Source organism: Eptatretus burgeri, chromosome 4 (genome assembly GCF_056783735.1).
Source record: "Eptatretus burgeri isolate ZD-2024b chromosome 4, Ebu_testis_v1, whole genome shotgun sequence".
In the NCBI taxonomy this organism is placed as follows: domain Eukaryota; kingdom Metazoa; phylum Chordata; class Myxini; order Myxiniformes; family Myxinidae; genus Eptatretus; species Eptatretus burgeri.
In genome coordinates, this window is record NC_140964.1 from 108,673,265 (window position 1) to 108,687,410 (window position 14,146).

The following is a 14,146-nucleotide window of genomic DNA, read 5'->3' on the forward strand; positions in this document are numbered from 1 at the left end:
CCCCACCATCCAAATCATTGATGTAATTAATCTATACTTATAAAAGGAAGGGTGTGTGTGTGTCTGTGTCTGTGTCTGTGTGTGTGTGTCATTGTGTCTCCTCCATAACTCCAAAACTATAAAACCTAGCAGCCTGAAACTTTGCAGGCATACTAAGAAAATTCCAAGGAAGTGCAAGAGTGAAAATTGTGTGTTTGGGTTAATTAAAACACTCCTTTTAAAAAATAATTAACGGCCTTTTTAATTATATCCTTCATCAGGCGATCCTCGACCACCTTGCTGTTTAGGGTATTAAGGCATTTCCTGGGTAACCTCGTTGGGGTCTGAAGCCGCCATGTTTTTTGGCCTGGATGTAAGCTTCAGATTTTAAAGTATCAGCAGTTCCGACCCCCACAAAAAGTGTTGATTTGTCCAATTCGGACATTGCATGGGCGTTTTGTATCATTGTATCGATGGAAATTGGTAATTGCTTGCTAAGCCAGGCGTTCCGTTGGAGTGCTTGAGTGCTTAAGGCACTTACCAAGCTAAACAGTACAGTTCATGTCCTCATTGGGATGTACAGTCGACAGTTACTACAAGGTAGAAGTACATATACAGCACACACGTACGTGGTACATATGGGTAGATTTGGATCTGTACGGACTCTCGACGGGTGTGTGGACATGCCATGCCTGTTACGGGTGCTGTGGTAGTGGTTTCATCCCGAATCTTATGGAGGTTCATTTACACCTGTCCGTACACCTGTCTCTAAAAGCATTTGGGAGTCAGATTTGCTTTAAAAAAAAAAAGTTTCTGTTTCCCTTTGTGAGGTTCAGAGCAAAATATTGTTGCGATTCTGGGAACAGCATCCCTCCAAAGCAATAGCAACCATCATACAGCGGTCCCCAGACAGTTATTTCATTAATGTACATTCAGATAGTCCCTTCCCTTTTGTGTAGAGGGACGAGAAAGTGCGTTGTGTAAACTTCATAGCTCGGTCTGATTAAATCTCTGCACTCATTCCTATTCTTCTTTTCGACTCCTATTCCTGAGGTAAATCCCAGCCACGTGCACCCTTCGCTGTGAGATGGGTCCTCAGCAAAGGCCAAGCAGGCATTACGCCGGACACCCCTCTGCAAAAATTATGACCTGCCAAACGCACGTGCAGCGGTAATTTCCACCCACTGGACAGAAGGCGCACCCAACACGACACCCACACTGCACGGAACACGTATCGAGGAGATGGAAGAAACAGCATCCTAAATGCTGGCAACTTTCAGTACACACTCGGCACACACTTTTCCACCCATTTCTGCATTTAATAATTATATCTATTTTTACGGCTGTGGAAATTGACAGAACACCATAAAGGTCCCGAGATCAGTTGGGCCGATATGTCCGTGTCCAGATGGATTTCCTCACCGTTGTTTAAAGAGAACTATTCATGTTAACCGGGCTGTGATCTTTGAGTTAGCCGTTATTCTTTACTATCGTTATTTTGGACCAACCACGTCCACCACCAGCATCTTTCTCAACAACCGCTTTACAACAATCACCACCACCACCAACATCGCTCTCAACAACCGCTTCAGACCAACCGCCTTCCACCACCACAACCACACCTGCCTCTCACCAATCCACGCCATCCTCACCACTTCGCCAGCAACCGTCAACATCTCCACACCACAAACATCGCCTCACCTTCGTCTCCGAAACGACGCCATCTTTGCGCCAGCCGCGGCGAGTCCGCATCGAGCGGCGTCGCTACAGGCCGACTCGGGACGTTTGCTCGTCGGATCAAGCTTGATGATCTCGCGCATGTCCGCTTTCCGCACAGAGGTCAGAGGTGAGGGAGCGAAGGCCAAACCGCGTCTCACCAGCCCTATATAAGGACGGGCTGTTAGGGCTCGCATTTGAGTTGGGTCGCGTCGAGTTGATCGGTCGGTCTGAGTCAGTCTGGAGAGGTCGGGAGGAAGCCAGAAGCCAAGGAGCTGCGTGGAAGTCTGGGCTCGTGGCGGAGTCGGGAGCTGGGAGCTTGCAGTTAATGGAGAGTCCGGGCGTCGCGAAGGAGACGCGAGCTGGAGGTGCAGCCTTACCTGCTGTGTCGCGCGGAACCGCGCGTTCGTGTGGAGAGAGCCGGAGAGAGCTCGCCAGCCAGCAACAAGCGGTCCGAGGTGATCGGGCTTCGGCGCAGTTCGAGCATCAACTCTAAGAGAGCAAAGACCCGTTCGTTCCTCTCAAACGAGTTGCCGACTGAGACCGAATCACCCGGCCGCTTGGCAAGGCCCGAGCTCGACCGCGACTACGCTAGCTGCCGTGGGGAAGGAGCATCGCGGGTCGCCCAAGCGCGTTCGTGTGGAGAGAGCCGGAGAGAGCTCGCCTGCCACAAGAAAGGCCCGAGCTCGAAAGCGGCTATGCTAGCTGCTGTGGGGACGGGACGTCGCGGGTCGCCCAAGCGCGTTCGTGTGGAGAAAGCCGGAGAGAGCTCGCCTGCCACATGGAAGGCCCGAGCTCGACCGCGGCGACGCTAGCTGCTGTGGGGACGGGACGTCATGGGTCGCCCAAGCCAGACACCACGAGGGTGCAGGTAACCTGCAACGGTCTCGTGGGACTCGTTCGGTCTGCCAAGTCCCACGCCATAAAGACCCAAGAGGTCCAGTCTGACCCCATTGCCTTTGATGGGGTCTTTTTCCTGCTTTTCTTTCGAATGAATGTTGTGGCGCCGAGTCCCGTAAGTAAAACTGTGTTAGTGACTGTACATTAATAATTACTTATAGACGGTTGTAGCGTTGTCTTGCCCACGTGCCGTGCCGCATACATTGCTTGTTCTGTATACGTGCATGTTGGTGTTTTTGAATGACTCCATGATTGTTCCTGCATACGTAGAGTAAATAAATGTGCTGGTTTAAATGTAAACCTGTTCGTTGCGTCCATGCCCCCATTGAAATGCCATCTTGTATTGCGGAATATTAGTTGGTTGTTAAATAGCCGGTAAAGTGATCAGGTCCAACGGGACTGCGCGATATTACCCCGCTCGGTTATCCCAAAACTAAGCGGGCTGCTTAAGCGGCTTGTTTCCATGAGGTCCCATGGAGGTACAACCTCTCGGTAACCTACCTGCGCGAATAATTAGGTAAATCGAAGATTTGGCGATCGGACCCTGTAGCGCGGGTAGGGTACGGACAAGGTTGTGGTGGGATTGAAAACCCATCCGTGACGGGTTTCTGACGCCATTGCAGAAAGTCACGACTGGATTGTCCGTTCGGTGGGCGAACCGGCTGCTATTGGTGAAACGCGGTCGTTCGCACGCCGGGCGGGCGGGAATACTACAACACTATCTTCTTCAACTCAACCTGACATACATAATTATATCTAACCCTTCCCCTCAATTCCCTGACACGGATCAGGGCTGGCATCGTGCATCCCACCGACTCTGATAACCGCGAACACGATGCTCGATGACGGGTGAACATGCTCGATGGCCACATGTACAATGACGGAGTCGCGCGCAGCCCGTGATACTTTATCATCGTACAGAATGGGACACGAATAACACACATCTTTGGTCAGGTCTGCGCATGGGGATACTATAACATCTTACCATCAGTCTTCACTCACCACAATGGCAACAAATGTTTCCCGCAGATGGCAGACATCCTCCCTCAGCTCCGCCTCAATGCAGCTGCTACCAGGCAGAGGCATGCTGTGTGGCCGGATCGCTTGGGCTGTGTGGCGCACCATGGAGCAGGCATATTGACCAGTGCAGGTCGCCGGGACATGGCATGGGGTTCAGTGGAAAGCGATTCATGTCACGGTGCTCGGAGCGAGACGATTCCGTAGCTTGGAACCATCTGGCCGGAAATGAAGTGGAGCCCCTTCCGGTCATGGCGGCCGGCCCGTGTGCTGGCTGGGGCCCAACTAGAGCGCCAGATTTGGGTGACGACACATCGCTTCGGGTCAGCGCCCCCACCCCGCACCACCGGATCTATAAAAGGACGGGTCGCGGGGCGGTGGGGAGAGTTGGGTTGTCATCGTTCAAGAGTTGTCAGCGTTCCTGGTGTGTCGTTCGTGTGTCATCGTTCCTGCTCGCTCAGTCCTGTCGATTCATCGAGCTTGTCCTGGCCTGGAATTCATCTTCAACCAGTCACCTTCTGACAACCTTTCTGCACCAACACTTTGCTGACTCCGCCATCTTTACCACTTCTCTGCCCTTCTCCGCACACTTGCTATGGACTCCGCCTCTCTATCCACCCATTGGCTTTTGGCTCCACCCAAGTCCCTCTCTTCACGCCCTACAGTCACGTCTCATTCTCTGGACCAACGCCAGCTGCACGAAGTGCCACGAAACGAGAGACGACACGCCAGCTGTCAGGGAGGTATCACCCAGCGGAGCATCCCCCCAAAACGTATTGGTAGCGCGATCGGGAAATCGTTAAAGGTCCATTAACCATTAACCGTTAAGATCGGACCATTAGCCTCATCTCTCATTTTTCTCTTCATCAACTCCTCTTCATCGGTGTGTGTGTGTGTGTGTGTGTGTGTGTGTGTGTGTGTGTGTGTGTGTGTGTGTGTGTGTGTGTGTGTGTGTGTGTGTGTGTGTGTGTGTGTGTGTGTGTGTGTGTGTGTGTGTGTGTGTGTGTGTGTGTGTGTATTATGGTGTTGTGTGTGTAAAGCATAACATATTCTCTCACTCTCTGCTAACTCCCCTACCCCCACCCTTCTCTCTCTTTGTCCCATCCTCGCTCCACCCCCTCCCAATACAGTGCAGCACCCTACTCCCACACCTCTCTCTGTCTGTCTGTCTCTATTTTTCTGTCTCTCTGTCTGTCTCTCTTTGTCTGTCTGGCTGTCTGTCTCTCACTATCTCACTCTCTCTGTCTCTATCTCTGGACAGTGGTTATCTCCAAACGTGTTTGGGCAGTGTTTGTGTCCATAGGGGAGTCATGCCTCGTACACCTTTGATCCGGTTCCGCTAATTTGGTTTGGTATGAAGGTGGGAGAGTTTGCACCCCACTCCTCGACACCAGTGTTACGAATTCTCGCCCGCCGGCGTGCGAACGACCGCGTTCAACCGAATCGCAGCCGCTTCGCACACCGAATTTGCAATTCAGTCGCGACTTTCCGGAACAACGCCGAAAACCAGTCACGGGTGTGCTCCAAGCACACCACAACCTTATCCACACTCTACCCACGCTACAGGGTCCGATCGCCAAATCTTCGATTTACCTAATTATTCGCGTGGGTAGATTACCGAAAGATTGTACCTCAACGGGACCGCTTGGAAACGAGCCGCTGAAGCAGCTCGCTTCCTTTTGGGATAACCAATCGGTGTATTATCGCGCAGTCCCGTTGGACCCGATTCTATTATCGGTTATTTAAAAACCAATCATATCCCGAGTGCATGATGGCAGTTCAATTGGGGAAAGAGGACACGACGAGCAAGGTAACATTTAAACAAGCACATTTATTACACACGTATGCAGTCAGGTATTCATGCACGCACGTATACAAGCATGCACATATGCAATTATACAGCCAACAAAAACAATGCAAAGGAAATACGACCATTTATTTATTCTTTACACACTTATACACAGTTCTACTTAACGGACTCGTCGCAACAACTTTCATACAAAGAAAAGCAAGGAAAAAACCCCTTAAAGACAAGGGGGTAGACTGTTCCTCTCGGGGTCTTTATGACATGGAGCGTTGAGGACCGAAGGAGCTCCAAGAAGCCACGCAGGTTGCCTTCCTTGCTGGGGCGACCCGCGACGTTCCTTCCCCACGGCAGATCGCGCAACTGTGGCTCGGCCGCAGCCTGGTGATTCAGGCCCCAGCCGGCAACGCCTGAGAGGAACGAACGGGTCTTTGCTCTTTCTGAGTTGATGCTCTCTTGAAGAACCCGTCCATCCCTCAGCGATGCTCGGACTGTTCCGAAGCCCGATCACCTCAGACCGTTCGGTGCTGGTTGGCGAGCTCTCTCCGGCTCACACACGAACATGCAGCTCCATGCGGCACGGCAGGCTTGGCCAGGCTCCCAGCTCGCGTCTCCTCCGCTCTCCTCAGCTTCTCCACCGACTGCAGGCTTCAGGCTCCAGGCACTCCGAACCCCGACAGACACTCCACCGACTGACCGCGCTTGGCGCTCCGCTTATATGGGGCCCGAGAGACGAGGTTTGGCCTTCGCACTCTCAACTCTGACCCCCACTGGCTCCGCCCCTCTCGCTCTCTTGAGCCGAATCTCAGACGAAGCTTGCACAGAGCAGACGTGCGCGAGATCACCGACTTGCGCGGCGAGCAAACGCCCGTGTCTGCCTGCAGCGATGCCGTTCGATGCAGGCTCGCCGTGGCTGGCGCAAAGATGGCGGCGCTTCGGAGATGAAGGTGAGGCGATGTTGTTCGTGTTGATCTATTGGGAGAGATGTGGATTAGGGGATGGTGAGGAGATGTCGTTGTTGTGAAGGCGGTTGTGGAGAAGGTGGTTAGTGGTTGGCGTGGTGGAGAAGGTGGTTGGTGGTTGGCGTGGTGGAGAAGGTGGTTGGCGTGGTGGAGAAAGTGGTTGGTGGCTGGCGTGGTGGAGAAGGTGGTTGGTGGCTGGCGTGGTGGAGAAGGTAGTTGGTGGCTGGCGTGGTGGAGAAGGTGGTTGGTGGTTGGCGTTGCGGAGAATGTGGTTGGTGGTTGGCGTTGTGGTTGGTCCAAAATAAAGATAGTAAAAGAAAAACGGCTACCTCAAAGATCACAGCCCCGGGCAACACAAATAAATCCCATTAGACCACAGTGGGGAAATCTATCTGAACACAGACTTATCGACATAACTGATCTAAGGACCAAAATGGTGCTCTGCAAATTTCCACAGCCGTAACAATATCGCTGGAACATCTATAGAATCGCAACATTGTTTTTTGCTGAAAGCTACTCAAGGTTTCTGGGTTGTATACATTAAGTACCGCTGTTCGTAATCACACTGACTCCAACGTGCCGATTCCCAAAAAATTACTGATATCAACCAAGCACGTGTGCGTGCGCGCGTGCTTGCGTGCGTTGTTCATAAAGCATAACATTCTCTGCTCACACCACTTCCCCCATTTCTGTTTCTCTCTTTCTCTCTTTCTCTCTGGACATACCCAGATGGTGGTTTTGTTTGTCAGACTGTAGTTTGTCATCCCCACATTGCTTTTTTTTTTATTTCACAGAAATTTTTTTAGTCACTTATTTCTGTAATTAGCTGCATTTGAACTTAGTCCAAAATTTGGTTTCGATTTTCTTATGGATTTGGTCTCGATTTGGTCATGTGTCCATGAGTGCAGCTGTGCATCCGTGTGTGTCCGCAACCATATCTCTGACATGTATGAGCCGATTTTATTTGTACTTGGCAAATAAAACAATGCATGCACGTCATTTTTTTTTTCAGAGTTCATATCCAAGATGGCCGACTGGCAGGATGGCCGACTCGCAGCCATTTTAGTTGTGAAAACACCCGATGTTGAACATTTCCTCAACCATTTTCAGACGTGCAATTACTGATGATGAATTAATGCTTACATATTTACGTCATTTCCAAGTTCTGATCCAAGATGATTGACTGACACACACACACACACACACACACACACACACACACACACACACACACACACACACACACACACACACACACACGCGCGCACACACGCACACACACACACACACACACATTACCTTTTATGAGTATAGATTGCTCGCAGGCTTGGAAGAGAAACAGGTCCGCATTTGCATATTGGGCACCCACCGAGAACAAAGTGCCAACACCTTCTGGAATGTTGCAGGCACTTTCTCCCTTTCCAGCAACTCCACAAGCTTTTGCAAGATGGACACTGCAATGTTCTATGGCATTCCTCACTTCAAGTTACTCAATTAAAGGAGCTTGGTCACGTGGAGTCACCGTCATGACCGTTGTGGTTGGCGTGTGCCCATCTACATCATGTTGATCACAAGGAAAGTTGACTTCTACGTTGGGTGGTCGGCTTTTCCACCTGGCTTGGTAGTGACAGGCGGGGAGCTTGGCGCTCTGGGAGAGGGCGGCATTGGCACCGTCTTTCGGCTGATCGTGGAGCCATTTGCCTTTATAGACAGTGAATTCAGCCCTTTTGAAGCAGGTTCTGCATCTTTTAATCTATCGCGTGCTCTCTCCGTGAAACAGGCTGGACAGTGTTGTCTGGCACCTCTCACCCAGGTTATACCATATCCAAGTCACCGAGTCTCATGGAGAGCAGGGGCCGCACATGAGGGCATCTGCACTAGTTGAGCATGTGAATCCAGTCGTGGTGTGTCCAGGAGAGGAGTCGGAACTTGAAGCGGAACCAGAACCACAACCTTTACTGATTCCAGAACCCAGCATTATACAGGGACCCAATGAAAAAGATCTGCTCATGGAGGGCTTACGCCAGGAGAATAGAGTGTTGAGTACTGAACTGCAGTCATTCAAGAGCGAAGCCCAGAAGGTGATTAAGGGATGTCGGCGGGAAGAAAGTCGAGGCTGGAAATAATGCAAACAGAAAGAAAAGGAGCAGGGAATTCGAGCAGAGAAGCTGGAGCAAGAGCTGCACGAGGCCAAAACACATCTCAACTCACTCCAACTCTCATCGCAGGCAGCCAAGCAGATGAGTGTAACAGCCCAAAGTCAGGTGATGGTGTTTGCATTAACCATGGTGGCTGTTTGTCTGGCTTTTGTCTATTGTGGATGGAAGAGTATGGTTGCTGGCATCCATGCATGCCTGGGAGTCATCCTCATGCTGGTTGTGGGTCAGCCGGTCGTGGCCTTGTTCCGCCCTCAGCCTGGTGCGCACAGGAGATGCACTTTTGGCTGGGTCCACTGGGCTGTGGCAATGTCTGCCTGGATTATGGCTGTGACCAGCGTTCTCCTGGAGGGGTACACAGGCATCGATTGGGACAGGATGTGAGAACTCCATGTTTACCACATCCTGGTGGGGGATACAGCCATCTAGGGATGGACCAGAGAACCCTAGGATTACCAGATCTCGAAGGAGGATGTGAGCATCGATCGAGGGTAGATGAGAGAAATCGTTATCCACCGGACCATGGAGGATGATTTAGGCTGCTGGGAATGGATGAAATAACTCTAGACCTACTAGATCCCGGAAGAGGATATCGGCATCCATCGGGACAGGATGAGAGAACAATGGGTTTTCTCGACCCCGGAGAAGGATGCTGACTTCTGGGAGTGAGGCCTAAGTCACATTTGCCACGGCGGCCGTGGGGTCTCCAAAATCTATGGCCACTAGCAATTATACGGCGGTCGCAGTATTTCCACGGTCACACAATGTAGCAGTCACATATGTTTTTATTTTTCGGGGAGCCGCACGGCATATTTAGAAATTGTGGAGACCGAAAACGTGGTGGTGCCGTACGGACTTTGATTTGATGTCGCACGGTGACCTTAGGGCGTCCCTGCGGCTGCCATAGAATTTTCAACATAGACGCAAGGTCGCCTCAAGGTGCCCGCAAGGCGACCGCAGGGGGGCCCTAAGGCGAACGTGCGGCCAGATGGATGGTAACGAGTGGGTATAGATACCAGTTCTTTTTTTACTGAAATAAACATATACCAGTACGTGGTGCCTCCAGAATCCGAATTGAATTTGTTCCAGGAGGCTGTTCGGATTGCAAAAAGTTCGATTCCCAAACTATTTTCCCAGGAAGAAATAATGGAGTGAATTAATCTGTTCCTGGACCCCAAGAAAGCCCACTTTCAAGACACTTTCAACTAAAATGCCCCATGTTTAAGGTAAAATAAGATGAGTAAATGACCTTCGGTGGCAGTGTATTGTATGTAAACTAGTACAATCACCACATCCAAAGGTTCACACTGGCTCGAGCTCCGGCCTGGGTTCCGATTGCTCGCGCACTCTGCGAGCGCTGCCCCCCGGGCAGTTCATCAAATATGATGCCCCCAGAACCACAATCACTTTCATCAAACGCATCGGGCTGAGGTAATCATGGATATTCCAAATTACAACCGGTTTTTCTGTGAAATTAAATCCTTTCCCGACAGTCCGTCACACCACGTGATCGGATTGCTTTTTTGTTATTAATTAAAACAAGATGAGTAAAAAAAAAAAAAAAAACAGCACAAATCAAGGTGAAAACACGAGGTAAAGTAGCGACCGACACACGAGAGAAGCTTTCACGAGTACTTCGTTTCACGAGTACTTCCACCGACGAACTGAATGAACAAAGCGCGAAGATGCGGCTCGAACAGGTGGGGGAGACATGTGAACAAACATGAACGCCACGTTGTGTTCGGTTTTTTAAAATGTATTTGGTTTTTAGGGCAAAATTCATTTTTCATTGATAAGAGACTACGGCAGCCGCACGAATAACGCAAGCCCACTGTACGCCCTACGTACGGTCGACGTGGAACACAACTACGTCACAACTATGGCATGTCGAATTGCTACAGCCAACGTAGAAATGAAAAAAAATTATAACTCCGTGTTATAATTCCACGGCGACCCCTACGGCCTGTAAATGATAGCCGTACGGCGTAGGGCCACCCTGAGGCCACCTCAGAAACTCTGCGGCCGCCGCACGTTTCTGTCAATTCAGGGGGTGTACGGCCGCCGTATCCTCGCCGTAGAACAAATGTGACTCAGGCCTGAATGAGAGAAATTTGGGTCTCCCAGATCCTGTAGGGAGTGGTGGGGGGGCACAGATCCTGCTGCCTCTTGCAAGAATGTTTTTCGACACAGTTCTTGTGGCTGATTCGATTCTTTGACATCTCCTCATCGACGTTGTGCTGAAAGTTTACGATTACACCCAATCATTTACCAAGGTGATGTTCAAGATTTCAGAATAATCGGCAAATTTATCAATCAATCAAACTGATATGGCCAGACCTGAAGGACGATTCACTTCATGTTACTGTGTTCTGCATTGTATTCACCACAGATTTCCTTGGGCTTTCTGTCAAGATCTCTCGGAGGATCAAACTTATGACCCGTAGGGTTGGAGGTTTTACAGAAGCAGTTGGTTTTGCATGTGAGGAGAGCACGTGACCTCATTTGACAAGCGCCCTCGGCAATCGATCTTGATCTTGTGAACTTGTGAAAAGATTCTTTCCTCTTCAGCATTACTGTGAGGCAGGACAAGTGTACATGCTGAACTACTGCAAACTGAAGGCAAAACCGTGGCTCCCCGTCTACCCTTCTCATCACCGATACATGCCTGGTGTTGGCATAGCGGTTAAGGTCGCTGTCGAGATGTTAGAGCCTTAAGTTTGAGCCCCTGTATCACCGTATTGACTCAGCCTGTCATCTTTCTGAGGTGAGCAAAATGAGAACTGCATCAGCTTAGGCGCAATGCATCAGTGGCACAACCGCGCTTCCAGAAAAATGATGCAACCAGCAGTCACGACTGGAACTGATAGGAATGGTTATGAGGTGTGTGTTGGTCCCCATGGGTCAGGAACTATGAACCAGAATAGCAGTAAGTTCCTTGACTTTGCAAGAAGTCATGGACTTAGGGTGGCTGGTTCATAGTTTCAGCGCCCACAAGCTCATCGCTTGACTTGGTATTCCAACCGTGGCGGTGCGGCAAAGGAGATTGACCATGTCCTCATTGACGGTCCTTGGAGGATGATCCAGAACTGCAGGGTCTACCGGAGTGCTCAGTTCTTCAATACTGACCACAGGCTTGTTGTAGCAACTCTAAAGCTGCACCTTAAATCCTGGAGAATGGTACCATCCCAGCCTAGGCTGGATGTTGGCAAGCTCAGGGATGAGAGAGTAGCTGAGGAGTTTGTGAACAAGCTGAGTGGACACTTGGGGGGTCTGGGTGCTTTGGGGGGTCATGAAGAGTTGTGGAGCGCCTTCAAGACCACCGTCCTTGATGTTGCCGGTGGATGTCTTGGAGCTCACCGCAGGGCAAAGAAGAATTTTGTCTCTCAAGGGACACTGGATACCATTGACCAGAGTCGCAGGGCCAGGCTGAATGGCAGAGCTGAGCTGTTCAGGGAGCTGAGGCATAAAACTGTACGTGCACTGAGGGTGGACAAGAGGCCTATGTGCGAGGAATCTGTAAGGGGGTAGAGCATCACCTGTGGACAGGTGATTCTCGTCCCGCTTACAGGGGAATTCGCGTATTACGTTCATCCAAGCCCATCCCTCAGAGCACTGCAGTTCGAGCAGTGAGTGGTAGGCTCTTGACAGAGGAGTCTGAAGTGAAGGCCCGCTGGGCCGGTTACTTTGAGCGGTTGTACCAGGGTGATCCCCCAGCTGTCGAGTTGGACGTCAAGAGTGTTACAATCCCTGTTGCTGACCCTCGAATCAACTGTGGTCCACCTTCGCTTGTGGAAACATGGGCTGCGGTGAACCAGTTGAAACGGGGCAAAGCTCCAGGGATCTGTGGCATCCATGCCGAACTTCTCAAGGCTGGTGGAAATGCTGCACTCATGTTGTTGCATGCAGTTCTGTGCTCTGCCTGGAACACAGGCATCATCCCAACTGACTGGAAGAGGGGCCTTGTTGTCCCTCTCTGGAAAGGGAAGGGTGATCGCCAAGACTGCAACAACTACCGAGGGGTGACGCTGCTCTCAGTGCCGGGCAAGGTCTTTGCTCGGATAATTCTTGATAGGGTTCGCCACCATCTGCTTGAGCACCAGCGTCCAGAGCAGTCAGGCTTTACACCAAAGAGGTCAACGATTGACCGTATCCTTGCCCTTTGTGTCCTCACCGAACGCAAACGAGAGTTTTGGCAGGGGCTGCTTGCAGCCTATGTTGATCTCTGTAAAGCGTTCGATTCAGTGAATCGGGATGTCCTCTGGAGGATTCTTGGTCTTCGTGGGGTGCCACCAAAACTGATCGATCTGATGTCTGAACTCTACTCTGGTACTGAGAGTGCTGTGAAGTGTGGTGGTACCATCTCTGACTTATTTCCAGTTGTTACTGGAGTTCGTCAGGGTTGTGTACTGCCCCCCACACTTTTCAGCACTTGTATGGACTGGATTTTAGGGAGGATGTCGGAGAGATCAAGTTGCAGTGCATCGTTTGGGAATGTCAAGATTTGACCTTGATTTCTCGGATGATGCAGTCATCTTTGCAGAGACTGGATATCCTTTTGGGGGCCCTCGAGGTGCTGAATGAGGAGTCTTGAGCCGCTGGGATTATGGGTTTCCTGGGTCAAATCAAAGATCCAAGCTATCAATGGCATATTGGATGCTGCTATCTTGTGTGTACCTCTTTGTGACAAGGATGTTGAGGTCGTGGAGAGATTCACTTACCTTGGCAGTGATATTCATGTCTCTGCTGGCTGCGAGTCAGAGGTCAATAGACGTCTGGGTCGGGCCTGGGGAGTCATGGATTCACTGGATCATGGGGTGTGGCGCTGCCGGTACCTGTGCGGGAGGACGAAAGTCCGAGTCTTCAGGTCCTTGGTACTTCCAGTCTTGCTCTATGGATGCGAGACTTGGACTCTGACCAAGGATCTGAGACGGAGACTTAATTCCTTTGGTACCAGGTCTCTTCGGAGAATCCTTGGCTATCGCTGGTCGGATTTTGTGTCCAACGAGCGGATGCTGAGAGAGACTCGGATGAGATTTGTTACCTGCATAGTCCGTGAGCGTCAGTTGCGGCTGTATGGACATGTGGCTCGTTTTCCTGACGCTGATCCTGCTCACCAGATTCTCTCAGCGAGGGAGTCTCATGAGTCGAAAAGGCCAGTGGGCCGACCACGTGCCTCATGGTTGCAGCAGGTTGACCATCATCTCAAGGAGATGGGGATGGGCCTGGCATCTGCCTGGGGAATGGCCAGACGGAGGCCCCTGGAGTACCGGCGGAAAGTGGACGCAGCGATGCGCTGTTCTGGCGCATGCTCCCATACCTGACCTGACCTGACCAGCAGTCACAGATTTCATACGAAACAACAATATCAACGATATCTCATGGCACCAATTACCCTTCCAAATTCAAACGTTAATAAACATTCATTAAATGGGATATACTGCCCTCCGGCCATGGAATAGGATGGGATACTGTACTCAAATCTCTCTCTCTCTCTCTCTCTCTCTCTCTCTCTCTCTCTCTCTCTCTCTCTCTCTCTCTCTCTCTCTCTCTCTCTCTCTCTCTCTCTCTCTCTCTCTCTCTCTCTCTCTGTCTCTGTCTCTGTCTCTGTCTCT

The 14,146-nt window shown here is 50.9% G+C and overlaps 2 protein-coding genes across 5 annotated transcripts in view; both read left to right on the forward strand.

The window, feature by feature from the left end:
* LOC147028873 (synaptic vesicle 2-related protein-like) overlaps positions 1–14,146 on the forward strand; it is a 460,702-nt gene that overhangs the window by 122,488 nt on the left and 324,068 nt on the right. The window lies entirely within an intron of this gene.
* LOC147028874 (synaptic vesicle 2-related protein-like) overlaps positions 1–14,146 on the forward strand; it is a 172,088-nt gene that overhangs the window by 32,103 nt on the left and 125,839 nt on the right. The window contains exon 1 of one of the 4 annotated variants that reach the window (XM_085879649.1): positions 1,947–2,566. The exons of 1 other annotated variant lie outside the window; for it this stretch is intronic. In XM_085879649.1, coding sequence (XP_085735775.1) covers positions 2,532–2,566 — 35 coding nt within the window. In that variant the 5' untranslated portion in view covers positions 1,947–2,531. Of the gene's footprint in view, positions 1–1,946; positions 2,567–5,271; positions 6,364–10,026; positions 10,235–14,146 lie in introns of those variants that run through there. 2 more of the 4 variants (XM_085879651.1, XM_085879650.1) reach the window with 2 other exon arrangements.